At 41.6% G+C, this 15,146-nt stretch overlaps 1 protein-coding gene across 1 annotated transcript in view; it reads left to right on the top strand.

Annotated features, from left to right (window-relative positions):
• dpyda.1 (dihydropyrimidine dehydrogenase a, tandem duplicate 1) overlaps window positions 1-15,146 on the top strand; it is a 127,864-nt gene that overhangs the window by 86,896 nt on the left and 25,822 nt on the right. Inside the window, exons 17-18 of the mRNA XM_060870159.1 lie at window positions 9,995-10,115; window positions 10,358-10,477. Of these exons, the coding sequence (XP_060726142.1) occupies window positions 9,995-10,115; window positions 10,358-10,477 (241 nt within the window). The remainder of the gene's footprint in view (window positions 1-9,994; window positions 10,116-10,357; window positions 10,478-15,146) is intronic.

Below are 15,146 nucleotides of genomic sequence, written 5' to 3' on the forward strand. Positions count from 1 at the left end.
CTTTTCTTGCAGCCCTAAAGCACGATGCTGCCACCACCATGCTGCACTTCTGTTGTTCTTTTGGTAATGGGCTTTTTTAGCACTTAACATTTTTTTTAGGAATAATAGAATTATAATGTTCTTTATATTATTCGTACATACCTTTTGGAGTTATAGATATAGATGGATATAGACCGTAACACATTTTTCCTATATGGTTTAGGTGAAGAATATGAGAGATTGTTGTCAAAAGCAGAACGTAATCAGTACTTGTCAGACATTCGTATATATATATATATATATATATATATATATATATATATATATATATATATATATATATATATATATAAAATTTTAGTGGTTGGTGTAGTACAATTTGTTTGTTCTTATGAATTTGTATGAAGATGGAATATCACATGCCATTTTTGGATTGCTTCTGCACAGTTATAAAACAATAAATATGAGTGTTTGGTTATTGGGTTGTTTAAGCATAGAAAATTGTGCTTTCTGCTTCTTGCCGCTTTTGACACAGCTTGTCACCAAGTCGGTAGTGGTCAAGGAAATGACATGAAACCCCATCCTGGCATCAACAGAGATGTCAGAAAGCTGAAACAAAACAAAATCATTAAATGCAAAGCAGAAAAAGGATGAAAAAAGGATAAAAGGGCTGTTTGATGCACCAGAGTTGGCCTTTCCATCATGAGAAGCTTCCATCACACAGCCAGAGTTTTCTCACTGTTTGCATATTTCCTTTCTAGAATCTGTGTCAGACAAATACCACAAATCTGCTGTTCACATCCTGTTGAATAACTACAGTCCATAAAAAAGCATCTCTCTCTCTCTCTCTCTCTCTCTCTCTCTCTCTCTGTCTCTGACTGTATTTTATATATATATATATATATATATATATATATATATATATATATATATATATATATATATATATATATATACTTTCTACCTGTAGATGAATGTTATGTAATTGCTTGAAAAAAAAAAGTCCACTTATTAAACAAAAGATATCAACAAAATGAGTATTTGAACTGAGGAAAAATGGTTGTATTTGTTTAGTTATGTTACTTGAATTTTACACGGGCTTTCATGGGTGTCCTTTTTTTTTCACATGATATACAGTATATATATATATATATATATCCATCTTCTACCGCTTATCCGGGGCCGGGTCGCGGGGGCAGCAGTCTGAGCAGGGACACCCAGACTTCCCTCTCCCCAGACACTTCCTCCAGCTCCTCCGGGGGAGTACCGAGGCGTTCCCAGGCCAGCCGAGAGGGTAGGAACGTAGATCGACTGGTAAATAGAGAGCTTCGCCTTGCGGCTCAGCTCTTTCTTTACCACAACAGACCGGTATATCGACCGCATCACTGCAGAAGATACACCGATCCGCCTGTCAATCTCCCGCTCCATCCTTCCCTCACTCGTGAACAAGACCCCAAGATACTTAAACTCCTCCACTTGAGGCAGGAGCTTTCCACCAACCTGAAGGGGGCAAGCCACCCTTTTCCGGCTGAGAACCATGGCCTCGGACTTGGAGGTGCTGATTCTCATCCCCGCCGCTTCACACTCGGCTGCAAACTGTCCCAGTGCACGCTGAAGGTCCTGATTTGAAGAAGCCAACAGGACAACATCATCTGCAAAAAGCAGAGACGAAATCCCGTGGTCCCCAAACTGGACTCCCTCCGGCCCCCGACTGCGCCTAGAAATCCTGTCCATATAAATAATGAACAGGACCGGTGACAAAGGGCAGCCCTGCCGGAGTCCAACATGCACCGGGAACAAGTCTGACTTACTGCCGGCAATGCGAACCAAACTCCTGCTCCGGTCATATAGGGACCGGACAGCCCTTAGCAGAGGGCCCCGGACCCCATACTCCCAGAGCACCCCCCACAGATCACCACGAGGGACACAGTCGAATGCCTTCTCCAGATCCACAAAGCACATGTGGACTGGTTGGGCAAACTCCCATGAACCCTCCAGCAACCTGGTGAGGGTATAGAGATGGTCCAGTGTTCCACGAACCCGCATTGTTCCTCCTGAATCCGAGGTTCGACTATCGGCCGAATTCTCCTCTCCAGTACCCTGGCATAGACTTTTCCGGGGAGGCTGAGGAGTGTGATCCCCCTGTAGTTGGAACACACCCTCCGGTCCCCCTTCTTAAACAGAGGGACCACCACCCCAGTCTGCCAGTCCAGAGGCACTGTCCCCAACCGCCACGCGATGTTGCAGAGGCGTGTCAACCAAGACAGCCCCACAACATCCAGAGACTTGAGGTACTCAGGGCGGATCTCATCCACCCCCGGTGCCTTGCCACTGAGGAGCTTCTCAACCACCTCAGTGACCTCAGCTTGGGGGATCGACGAGTCCTCAACCGAGCCATCTGCCTCTGCTTCCTCAGTGGAAGACATGTCGGTGGGGTTGAGGAGATCCTCAAAGTACTCCTTCCACCGTCCAAGAATGTCCCCAGTCGAAGTCAGCAGATTCCCACTCCCACTGTAAACAGTGTGAGCAGGGCACTGCTTCCCCCTCCTGAGGCGCCGGACGGTTTGCCAGAATTTCTTCGAGGCCAACCGATAGTCCTTCTCCATGGCCTCACCGAACTCCTCCCAGACCCGAGTTTTTGCCTCTGCAACCACCCGGGCTGAAGCTCGCTTGGCCCTCCGGTACCTATCAGCTGCCTCCGGAGTCCCCCAAGCCAAACAGGCTCGATAGGACTCCTTCTTCAGCTTGACGGCATCCCTTACTTCCGGGGTCCACCACCGGGTTCGGGGATTGCCGCCGCGACAGGCACCGGAGACCTTACGGCCACAGCTCCGCGCAGCCGCGTCGACAATAGAGGTGGAGAACATGGTCCACTCGGACTCAATGTCTCCAACCTCCCTCGGGATCTGGTTGAAGCTCTGCCGGAGGTGGGAGTTGAAGATCTCTCTGACCGGAGACTCTGCCAAACGTTCCCAGCGGACCCTCACAGTACGTTTGGGTCTACCCCTCCTTGAACCGCCACCTTATTGTGGTGGAGGGGTTTGCATGCCTGAATGATCCTAGGAGCTATGTTGTCTGGGGCTTTCTGCCCCTGGTAGGGTCTCCCAAGGCAAACAGGTCCTGGGTGACAGGCCAGACAAAGAGCGGTTTATTACCCCTTATGAAGAAAAATACAGCAAGGTCCGTGACGTCGCCCGGTATGGCGCAACCGGGGCCTCACCCTGGAGCCAGGCCCGGGGTTGGGGCTCGCATGCGAGCGCCTGGTGGCCGGGTCTTACCCCACGGGGCCCGGCTGGGCTCAGCCCGAAGGAGCGACGTGGGGCCGATCTCCTGTGGGCCCACCACCTGCAGGAGAAACCGTAAGGGGCTGGTGCAATGTGGATTGGGTGGCAGTCGAAGGCGGGAGCCTAGGCGACCCAATCCCTGGACACGGAATCTGGCTCTAGGGACATGGAATGTCACCTCGCTGGGGGGAAGGAGCCTGAGCTGGTGCGGGAGGTTGAGAGATACCGACTAGATATAGTTGGGCTCGCCTCCACGCACGGCTTGGGCTCTGGAACCCAACTCCTCGAGAGAGAGGCTGGGCTCTCTACTACTCTGGAGTTGCCCACGGTGAGAGGCGGCGGGCTGGTGTGGGCTCGTAGCCCCCCAGCTCAGCAGCCATGTGTTGGAGTTTACCCCGGTGAACGAGAGGGTCGTTTCCCTGCGCCTTCGGTTTGGGGAGAGGTCTCTCACTGTTATTTGTGCTTACGGGCCAAATGACAGTGTAGAGTACCCGACCTTCTTGGCGTCTCTGGGAGGGGTGCTGGAAAGTGCTCCGACGGGGGACTCAGTCGTTCTACTGGGGGACAGTGACACCTGGAGGGGCGTGATTGGGAGGAACGGCCCCCCCGACCTGAACTCGAGTGGTGTTCTGTTATTGGACTTCTGTGCTAGTCATAGTTTGTCCATAACGAACACCATGTTCAAGCATAAGGGTGTCCATCAGTATATATATATATATATATATATATACACATATATATATATATATATATATGTGTGTATATATATATATATATATATATATATATATATATATATATATATATATATATATATATATATATATATATATATATATATATATATATATATATAAAATACAGTCAGAGAGAGAGAGTGAGATAGAGAGAAAGAGAGAGCTAGAGCGATATATATATATATATATATATATATATATATATATATATATATATATATATATATATACACATCTCTCTTTTTTTAGCAAGAGTCAAATGAACAAATCTTTTAGTCACTGTTGCACTGTTTAATGACATTTTTAGGCGACCTTTGTTACATGTGTGTGTTACATTTGTAATTATAGCTGCACCACCTTAGGACAGTGTCTTCAATTTATGTTGTTTTATGTATGGACAGTTCTCTACATTAAAAACAAAATGCACTTAATGTGGATACACTGCATATATACGCAGTTTAACTGCGGCTTAACAGATCTGCTCTGATAGCCAATAGGGTTCTTTAACCCTGATGATTAAAATAAACCTTTGGTGTAAGTAATGATAGCATCTAAAAGACAAGCATACCTCATTTAATATTACAATTCCTTTAAGTCCTGATTCAGCAAAGGCTGATGATTGAAACACGTGTAGTTTTTTTTTTCTTGCTTCTCTGATTATGTGTTATACTACAGGAAATAAAACAGGTTTCCTATCCTAACAGAGATGGAGCTATTTTCCACTGCAGCGCTCGTAAATTTGAAGAGTTATATCCGTTTGCTGTAGATTTTCTGCTCTAAGACAAAAAGCTAATCAAAGCTGCCGGGCCGCAGGCAGGTAACCTCCATGTGAACTAAAGAGAGGCAATATCATTTAATCACACCGTTTGGCACTTCCTCTACTAGCTGGGGAAAAACATTATTTCTGACTACATCAAAAGAGAGGCAGAATTTGATTTTAATGGGATATTAATATGCAATTTCCCCCCAGTGACTGTGGTTAGCTTTCACAGTATAATGTTCATTCTTCTCTCGAAGCTGTTTAAAATCTAGCCACCATTAGAGATGATTTTTGTTTACTTATGATAAGCATAAATACATGAACTGATATCATTAACTTGTTTACTGATTGCTGTTTCAACACTTCACTCAGGAACCATTACACTTCCTGTTTTGTGTAGAAGCAACAGAATCTTTTGAGCATCACCTCGACGAGGCTTCCTGTTAGAATGTAGCCGTGTGCATTATCACTATTTTTCTTGTATACTACTTAGTATGACCATGTGGTTTTTCTTTCTGCAGTTCCTGGCCCACTCATTTGACATAAGCACAGATATTAAAATAGCAGGTTGAGGGGGCATGTAAGACACCTCAGTATTTGTGACAGATTAAGGTCTTCCAGGTATAAGGAGTCTTTTTCTTTGCTCTTGCTCAGGTTTGACTCAGCGTCCATTGGGAGCTCATATTTTTCCCAGCCTTCAATGCAGCTCCTCGAATTCACAAATTAAAAGCGGCACAGGCTCCCACAACTATTTTCAGCCAACCAAACAGGTCTTAGTGGCATACCACTTCTATCATCCCTCCTACGAGACTTGCTGGCTACTGGCTCTTAACGAGAGCACCCACCTGCCGTGACCTTGCATGGCAAAATTAAAATTTCAGGTGCAAAGCCACTATCCCTTTTCCACCCATCTCTGTTCAAACCTCAGCCCCTCCTGTCTTTTTGCCTGAGGGTGCTAAAGACCCTCTCTATGCTCTCTCTCTCTCTCTCTCTCTCTTTACTCTCCTTGTTCCCTCGCTACTCTCACCCCCCGTTGTGCTGAAATGAATCCCACGCCGGGCTCCACCTGCCCTGCGGTGACAGCACGGGGGAGAGAGAAAATAAATAAAGAATTCTCCATGGAGACGCCATGCCCCTCCTTTAATTTCATACTAGACCTCCCCTCCTCCACGCAGCCATTCCTCCTGAACAGTGCTGCCGGTGTAAGTATGCAATTCACTCAGCCCTTATTGCTGCCCACCAGTCGATTTCCTTTGCTGAATGCTCTTGAGTCCGACTGTAAGGTCTCCATGTCTGATCATGTGCCCACAAGGCACTCCGGCTTTTGACCATGTTCCTGATTTTGTGTTTTCTCCTGCCGCAGGTGTGCATCTCTCCCAGTCCATTAGTAGCAGGCTCTGCTGAATTTTCCCCAGTCACTCTGCCAAAAAAGCAAGTCTGACGCACAGGTGTTGGGGCAGTCCAGCCATGCATGTAACACTGTGTAGAGGACTGCATGGAGGACAGGGACACATCCTGGCCTACAGACTCGTACTCTCACCCCCATCTGGCCTGTAATAAGCTGTCACAGACAGGCTTCAGAGGGAGCACATGCCCACTGTGAGAGCACAGTTCTTACAAGCAGCATCTGTTTGGTGGCTGGTGCCTGGCTGCAGGCCACGACCCTGTCTCTCTTGCTGGAACAGGCCTAATGCAATTTCCCCATGACCCCTCTGGGAGGAAGGCCAGCTATGCTTTCGGTGCGGCTGTGTTCGTGTTGTCCTTCTTAAAGACTAACACCATTCTGCTCATAAAAAGTCATGCCCTCAGGATGCTATACTAGAGCGCACCAGCACCAGACATGTGCTTGCCACAAACCTTGCCACACAGCTATAGCCACGTAAAATGTAGAAACACCTCAGTGTATTTTGACCAGGGGTGTCAAAGATATATCCTTTGGAGCAGAACGGAATCCAAAGGGAGAGCATTTTTGTTAATCTGCTGGAAAGAAAAAAAGAAAAATGCACGTAGCTACAGTAAAGGTAATTATTTACTAGCAAGCTAAATTTCTTTTTCCAAAAAAACTAATTTAGAGCGTGCACAGCAATGGGATTGAATATTTATGCAATTTATTTTTATATGCATTCCTGATTAAGCTCTTTTTAGTTTCAGGTTATAACACTGCAAAAGGTTGAATGTTCCTGTGGCTGAATACTTCTATATATTAATAGAACACGTAGAACACTATTGTATAGTTATGTATATGTTTAGATAATTATACATATACAAACTTAATTTTGATTTATATAATGTATTGCAGTATTTGTGTATGATACACAGTATGTTCATTTCATTTTTGCAGATCTACTAAACTGATTTTTTTTTTGGTCCAGCCTTCTTATGAAGTGTTATTGAAGTGTAACAAAGTCTAAACTGATATAATTTTTTTTCATGCAGTCTTTGCTTCTACACTGATATTAGGTTTGTTTCTAGAGTTTTATTTATAAAGGCTAACATATCTACGGGTTTGTCATTAAACAGAAGGCACACTTTCCTATAACACTGTAGTAACATCTGGTTTTGTTGCCCAGAGTTCAAGATCTGATGCATCAACCAATGAATCTCCCCAAGATGCAAGTAGTGCGATTAACCATCTCTCAGGAGACCAGATATTACAGCTCCTTCACTGGCAGATGGCTCGGAGCAGACTAGTTGAATTCAGCACTCCAACCTTGTTTATACCCTGTTTAAGTCTTGAATAAATCAAGACAAATTGCTATGGATGACACTTGCTAGAGACACAAGTGCATAAATCCAATATCTTCTGAAAAAAAAAAAACATATATGAATTTTTATCTACAAGAGAGTAACCTTTCCTGTCCTCCATCTAGAGCCTTTAGAATGTGTATGGCATATCTTCAGGTGCAAATACCATCCCTCTGTCCATTTCTCTGAAGGAGAACGCTCAACCACAAACACACAAATTCTGAATCTCTCAGGAGGAAATGGCACCGAATTACCTAACATGTCATGGAAATAGAAATGAAATAGTCTCAGGGACATGTAGGTTTTATTAGGTACCCCGTTCTCAAAATCAGTCCTGGGTAATGCTTTTAAAATTCAAACATTAACCTTTCCTCTCTGCCGGAAACTGACCTAAGCGTTCATTTTGTGCATAGACCTGGTAAACTGTACAAAAAGACAGAACCCATTGCTTAAGGAGATGTGTTAACTGTTGGACTTGGCAAAAAAGAAGAAGGCTTTTTTCTTTACATGCACAAATAATAGAGCTTGCTGAAGGACATACCAGAGAGAGAGAATGATAGAGAGAGAGTTTTGCATTGTGAATGAGAGTTCTGCTTGAAGTGTGTGTGTGTTCTATGTAGAGAAATAAAGATAGAAAGAAAACAGCGAAGTCTGTATTATATAAGTTTAAGATAATGAAAGGAAAAGGTCAGCACAAACTCTAGGATATCAAGTGACATTTTGAAGAAAGTTATGCAAAAAAATCTCAGCATGAACAGAACTTTTATCACTACAGACATAGTACAGGTTATTTCGAAGAAAAATGCTAAAGATTTGTGTTCTTACTCCTTTTTTTTACATATTAACAAATGACGCATCTCAGTTACGTCACTGTACCTCACTCATTATACAGTTGACAGATTTCATAACTAGACCCTGAAGCAATGTTTCTTTTTACATAAAAAAGGTAGTACTCTTTATAATAACTTATATGGAAAATTGTGTGCAAGACCAAAATGCTTCAGGTCAGTCTGATCATGTAAGACAAAAGAAAGTCTTCTATAATGGAGGATGTATTGTATTTATGGGAAAGGTTTCTTGCTTTAAAACCTAAGCACCATGGGGATGTGGGACTAGTGCGCCTGGTACGACTATAATGTAGTCAATATGGCAAAATTCTGCTGAAGTGTATTAACATCTGATAAATTGTTTCTTTCAGTCTGAGAGGATATTTAGTCATGTTTAAGCCTAAGCCTTGGTGTAAAATAAGTATCCAGTAAGGTCTCTGTAACATATCTAATATATAATACATAATACTGTCTGATTGTTTACATTGTGCTGTGGCCACATGATTGGCTGGTGTACAGGTGTTTCTGTTGAGGTGGTTGTTGGTTCTAGGTACGGTTATAACCATATTCGAATTCTGATGCTTCTATACAAAGACTTTTACAGTTTAACATACTGTATATACTGATCTGTGAAATGGTGTATAACATTTTTACATATTGTCCCAGAATATCCTTTATACAGTAGCTTGATTTCCATCATGAGTAACCATAATGTCTGCTATCTGGTGTAACATCAAATTAAAAATTAAACATCAGAAGATTTTATAAGGTGCTTCACCATGTAGTTATATAATTACTGAGATTTGCCTATTAGTAGATATGCATCGTTTTCCTTTATTATGTTCATTAATGCCAAGGGACCACCATAGAGGTACCAGTGACAGATATTGTTAATGGGGTGGGACTTTTCTCTTTGTATTTTTTTTTACACTAAATGCACTTAGTAGGTGTCCAAGATTACTATTAACATTATATTAACAATCATCTATAGATTCATAATTATCAGTTGTTTGGATTTTTTTTTTGATGGACTGTTTCTCAACCCATCAGTGATGTTTGATTATTAAGAACCCCAGCATTATATTTTGCATTGTCTTAAATTAATTCTTACTGAAATTTGACCAATGTTTAAATTTATTTCTGCATCAAAAAACTATTTGAATATGCAGTTCTTTCCTAAAACTGATAATAGCTTATTTCGTGTTCAAGAGAAATGCTGTTGATCCTGTGTTGGGAGAGATGCACAGATATGTTTGAGTGATTGATTGCGTAGCAGCAATGCCTGTGTTGCTGTTGGTTTGGGGGTTTGGATGTCGTTGATTTAGACGTGGTCTTATGCTTGAGCAGGCTGCAGAACTGCGCTGAGCTTGAACACGTCAGGCGCTGAGAAGCCTCTCCTTTCTCTAAACAGCCAGACTGACAGGCCAGGAGATGTCTAATAAAGCATGAATCCTCCTGGAGCAGCAGTTCATACTTATATAATCCCTCTATGGCTGTGCTGAGGATTTCTCACTCCCTGTCTCTCATTCTGTCTCACATACACACCCCCATAACAGACTGCCAACATTAAGTTGCCCTGTTTTTGTGTTTTGCACATTTAGTTCAGCTGTGTGAATCTCTTGTTGTTGTTGTTTGTTTGTTTCCCCAACTAAATTTGAAAAGGATCCAGAGCTGGTGCGGAACATCTGCCGCTGGGTACGACAAGCTGTCACGATCCCCGTCTTTGCCAAGCTGACCCCTAATGTCACCAACATTGTGGATATTGCCACGGCTGCACAAGCAGGTAGCCTGTTTTTCCATCCCCATTTTGTCAACCAGAGCACTGATCAATAAATGTAACAGATTTCACATTAGCATGTTGATTAGTAGTGATCAGATATCAGTTGTTTGTTATTATGACTTGGCAGCATGGAGATCAGTACAAACCTTATATTATTAAACGGCATGCAGATTTTTTATAAAATAGATTTCACCTCTTTCTCCTCCTCCCTCTACGTGGCTAATTTCTGAACCCCGTGGGTGTAGGTGGTGCAGATGGCGTCACTGCCACCAACACAGTCTCAGGCCTGATGGGACTGAAGGCAGACGGCTCTCCCTGGCCTGGCATCGGCCGAGACAAGCGCACCACATATGGTGGCGTGTCTGGTAAGTGTCACCCAGCTCACTGGATCCATTCCCTTTTCCTTAGGGACAGCACCGCCAGATCGCTGGTGAGTGCAATTGTGTGTTACTCTTTTATTTGCCTCTCTGTGCATGCAGGAGTGTTGTGGGCTTGTGTTGTTTTGTGGAAACACTTGTTTGTTCTCTGCTCAATTGGAAATCATGTTTGTGTCACTGCTGTGTTAGAACGGAGCTTGCTTTGGGATAAATGCAATGTCTCTGCTGTAATGTGTGTAAGTGTGTGCGTGTGAGTGTGTATTGCTGTGCATGACTGCTGGTCAGTGCCTGTAGTAGTGACAGATGGAGTCAAGCGAGGCTGAAAGTTTGGCTAAATGCACATTAATTAATTAAGAATACAAACCATTTAGAAAACAAATAATGCCAGAATGATTTGAAGGATGTAATTTTAATGGTGTAAAATCCATTTTTATAGAGAGCTCGTGCTCTCACAACAAGCTCACACAGCAACACATCTGGTACAGCAATTATTATATAGCGTATTGAATTATGGTTATGCTGAGAAACACTTTCAGACAGTTTCTCTCAAATAAAACACCATACATTTTGGAAGACTTTTGTTTTAAAGGGAAGCATTTACCTCTGTAATTAGGAACCAGACATCACATATATTTTCCTTGAGATGTAAATGTTGACTTTTCTTCCAAATTTAGCTGTAATTGCTTAAGCTACAGTATTCGTCCAGCATTGGCCACTTGGCAATTTAAAAGTACATTCAGAAGGAAACAATACTGCAAGTATCTAATTTCTCAGGTATTGTAGTTCTTGAAAATATTCACGGATAGTATCATCTTCTCAAGTGTGTCATTTGAATATTGTCTCCTGTAAGTGTGCAGTAAGGGCTTTTGAAGAGAAAATAGTGCCATTTCCAGCCACAGCGCTGTGCTTCAATGGCAGGCTGTAAAACAAAGGTACTCTGGTTGCTATGGGATGTTAACATTGTCTGCGGCAGCATAGCAGTTCATGAAGACATTAGACTGACGTATTTTCAAAAGAGTGTAGTTTTCCCTTTGCTGCACTGCAGGGAGTGCAGCTTATGTGTTTTATGTGTATTTCATATGCTTCTATGGCTTCCTTATTTGAAATGTGTTAGATTACAGTAAAGACACTACTACTGAAGAAGCTGTTGTTAGATCACCTGTTCACTGTGAGTTATTCTGGTATGGATAGTGGGTTTTTTTTTCTTTCTTTTTCTAAAATCTGTTTGCTGGAGTGTAAGAAGTCTGATTGTCTGCTCTCACCTTCTCTGTGTTGGAGCCATTGCGCTTCATCAGAGGGCAGCATGAGCTGCTGTCCAGTCAGTGGTGTGCTCCAGCCTTTTGCTCAATAATTTATGTGCATGCTGTTGCTCCCCCTCCTTCTGCTCTCGATCGTGGCTGGATGGCTGCTCTCTGCATAGTTACTGCTATTTGTGAATCAGGACTTCTTTTTATTGTGTATTTTAGTCCATGTCCATGTTGGTGGATAGTTTGACTGTTGGCATGGCATATGAATGGCATACATTTGCAGGCCCATTCCTCTGCTATCAGGTGCCCTCTCCTTTACCCTCTGCTGGTCCAGAATGTCTAGGATTGGAGAAAGGAGGTAAAGACAGAAGGCAGCCCAGCACCTGGCACAACAAAAAATGAGGCATTAAAAATTAATGGATAGACTATTGTGGCAGTATTTCATGTAAGCAAAACTACTTAGTGTCATCTTTTCCCTATTTAAGATTTGCCTGCTGGGCTCTGATATCCCACAGGAGTTGAGCCTACTGTATCAGGAGTTGCTGCACTGCTGTCTGGCATTCATCCTCCATCCTACAAACCTGTGCCACTCTTCCAGGGGACATAATTCACCATAGCCATGATGTATGAGATTTGATTAAATGATAAAGCTATGATTTCCAGCTTATCACATGCTTGTGAGCTCAATTTTTAATGGCATTCTGCAAAATCTGTGTCTGTTTACGGCTTTATTTTGCTTTGAATCTTCACAAATCCGCATATAATTTCATCCACACGTAAGTAACCTGAAATATGCCTTGCTTACTTTCATCATATCCATAGCAGCTATGCAGAAAATAGAGAGAACAGGGTAATAGGGCAGTAAGAGTTTGTTTTTTTCTTAACTCTGGCTGTAGGGTAAAGCGCTACTACTTGCACATCATTTCAGAAATGATGAAGGATTTCTTATCTTCACCTAAGTTCACTGCACTGTGGTTATTCAATTCCTATGTGTAACAGGTCAGTGGAAAACACATACAGCCTCCTGTTAGAGAAAATATTCTCCTCCTGTCTGTTGGCTACTAAAAGACCGCCTCAAGCCCCTCCACCTCGGCGTGTGTGCACATATGTGTGTGTGTTTTTCATAGCTGATACATTTTGTATGTCTCTTAGATCAAAGCTGGGCAAGGTCTCCTCTGCCAGGCTTCTTCAGCATGCTCTAGCTCATACACTCAAATCTCAAGTTTGCTGCATCTCCACACTACAGTGTCAAGAACCAGGGTGTCAGGCCTCCTTTTATGAAACAGAATGCAGGAATATACATACATTTGTTGTCTGAAATATTTGATGCGAACTATAAAAGCAATAAAGATGAAATGTAGTTTGGATTCTCACAAAAACATCAAAGTGGTTCTGACTTTTTTATAAATAAAAAGAGTTCAGTTTACTATATAAAAACAAATATGTGTACCTATACACATAGAAACAAACAAAGCTTCAAAGGATTTAAGGATTTGTGGGAAATAAAGACGTGTCTGCGTTTTAAGCACATTGATAAAAATACTGCTTGTATTTACCAATATTATCATTCCTTAGGCAAGTTGTAGTGAACAGGACAAATATCTAACTGTAAATATGAAATCTTATGTGATAAAAACAATTAAGGAAGGAAAGTGGAAACAACCAGTCATGTTAAAAACTGCTGATGGGGGTCTTGTGTAAGGCCAAGATATTCCTGTGACTGCCAGCATGAGCTCAGCCTAACCATTGAAATTACCTTGATTAGTGCAATTCTGCATAACCAATCACTGGACTGGGAGTGACATATAATATTGAAAATTAGGCAAATGAGGAAATGCAAAAAATACATGGCTACCCATTGTAGAAGCTATTTTGAGTGAGTGTTGTGTCTCTGTCAGTTAAATTGTGCATAAATGAACACTGTAAGTACGATTACTGTATATTTCAAGTTGAACTGACTTATCACAGGTGAAAGCTGGCTATGTGCTGTGTATTATAAACTTACTTTAGGCTAGTTCGTCTACTTTGTGAGCATGGTTAGCTACATTTAATTAGATTAGCAAACCTACTCATTTGTCAAAATTACAATTAAATAACAACAAACTAATAATAACTATGACTTTAGAACATGCCAAAGTGCATTATCTATTCCACTTTTTCAGATGAGTCTTAACAAAACAAACAATAACAAACCATCCTGTTTAATCCTAAGAGCTAAAGTGAGATCGAAATGTTGATGGAAAAACCTGAAAATAGTATTATGTAAAACTGGAAATGCTGTATTAAAGGAAAAATGCTTCTTTATTAAGCAGACTCTTACTTTCCGCTTGTATATTCCAGTCTATATCTATATCTATATCTATATCTATATCTATATATATATATATATATATATATATATATATATATATATATATATAAAGAGACTGGAATATACAAGCGGAAAGTAAGTAACATCCTTTATCTTAGCCCTATGACTTACAAGTGGGATATATATATATATATATCCCACTTGTAAGTCATAGGCCTAAGATACAGGATGTTTTCATGTATGTTGCTGTTTAATCATTTGAGAAAATGAATCATTTTATTGTGTGCCTAATTTTTGTGTGACTTTTTTATTCACTGATCAGAATAATCATCTATCTATCTTCTTCTACTGTCTCTATTTCGGCAAACACAGAGCAAAGTACAGGGACTTCAGGGCTGATGTTATTTTTTCTCCTTTAATTTGATAATGGGATGATATGTGCATATGAGCCAGTGTTTGTTGTCCTGCTGTTTTAGGATCAGCTCTATAACAAAGGGAAAAGTAAAGAAAAGCTTCAGCATCATCTGAATGCTCATGCAGCTTTCTGCCTCTTTTGCCAAAACCTCTCCAGATGTATTCAACATGTATCCAGACTGCATGAGCATGATACACTTCTACATTCATAGAAGAAAGAAGTGCTGAGATGCTGGTCTGGCAGGATACAAGTCTTGAAATCATCATGCTCTTTGTTGACAGCATTCTCCTGTCAAAAATAAAAAGAAAGCAAGTTTTTCTTTCGTCTTAGCATTACATTTCTAACCTAGGGCAGCCTCTTCCCCTCTTGTTATTTGAATCTCTGATGGCTGTTGGAAAAATTTGTAGATGTTTATCTGGAGTCTGTGATGCAAGAGACTATGGCTGTATAAATTAGAGCTGCATGTTTGAATAATCAGCACAGCGGTCTGTGTGTTAGACAGACCATGGTACAGTAGGCCTTTTATTTTAATTAAATGATTAATTAAAGCTGCATCACTGAGGACAGACTTCTAAGCACTGTCAAGATTTCAATTTTGTGTTAAATATATTCTAAAGGCCAGACCCTTAAATCTCATGGGCCAATAGCAGGCAGTGAGCTGTGAACATAAGCACAGGCTAACTT

This window comes from Tachysurus vachellii, chromosome 5 (genome assembly GCF_030014155.1).
Source record: "Tachysurus vachellii isolate PV-2020 chromosome 5, HZAU_Pvac_v1, whole genome shotgun sequence".
NCBI classification, from domain to species: Eukaryota; Metazoa; Chordata; class Actinopteri; order Siluriformes; family Bagridae; genus Tachysurus; species Tachysurus vachellii.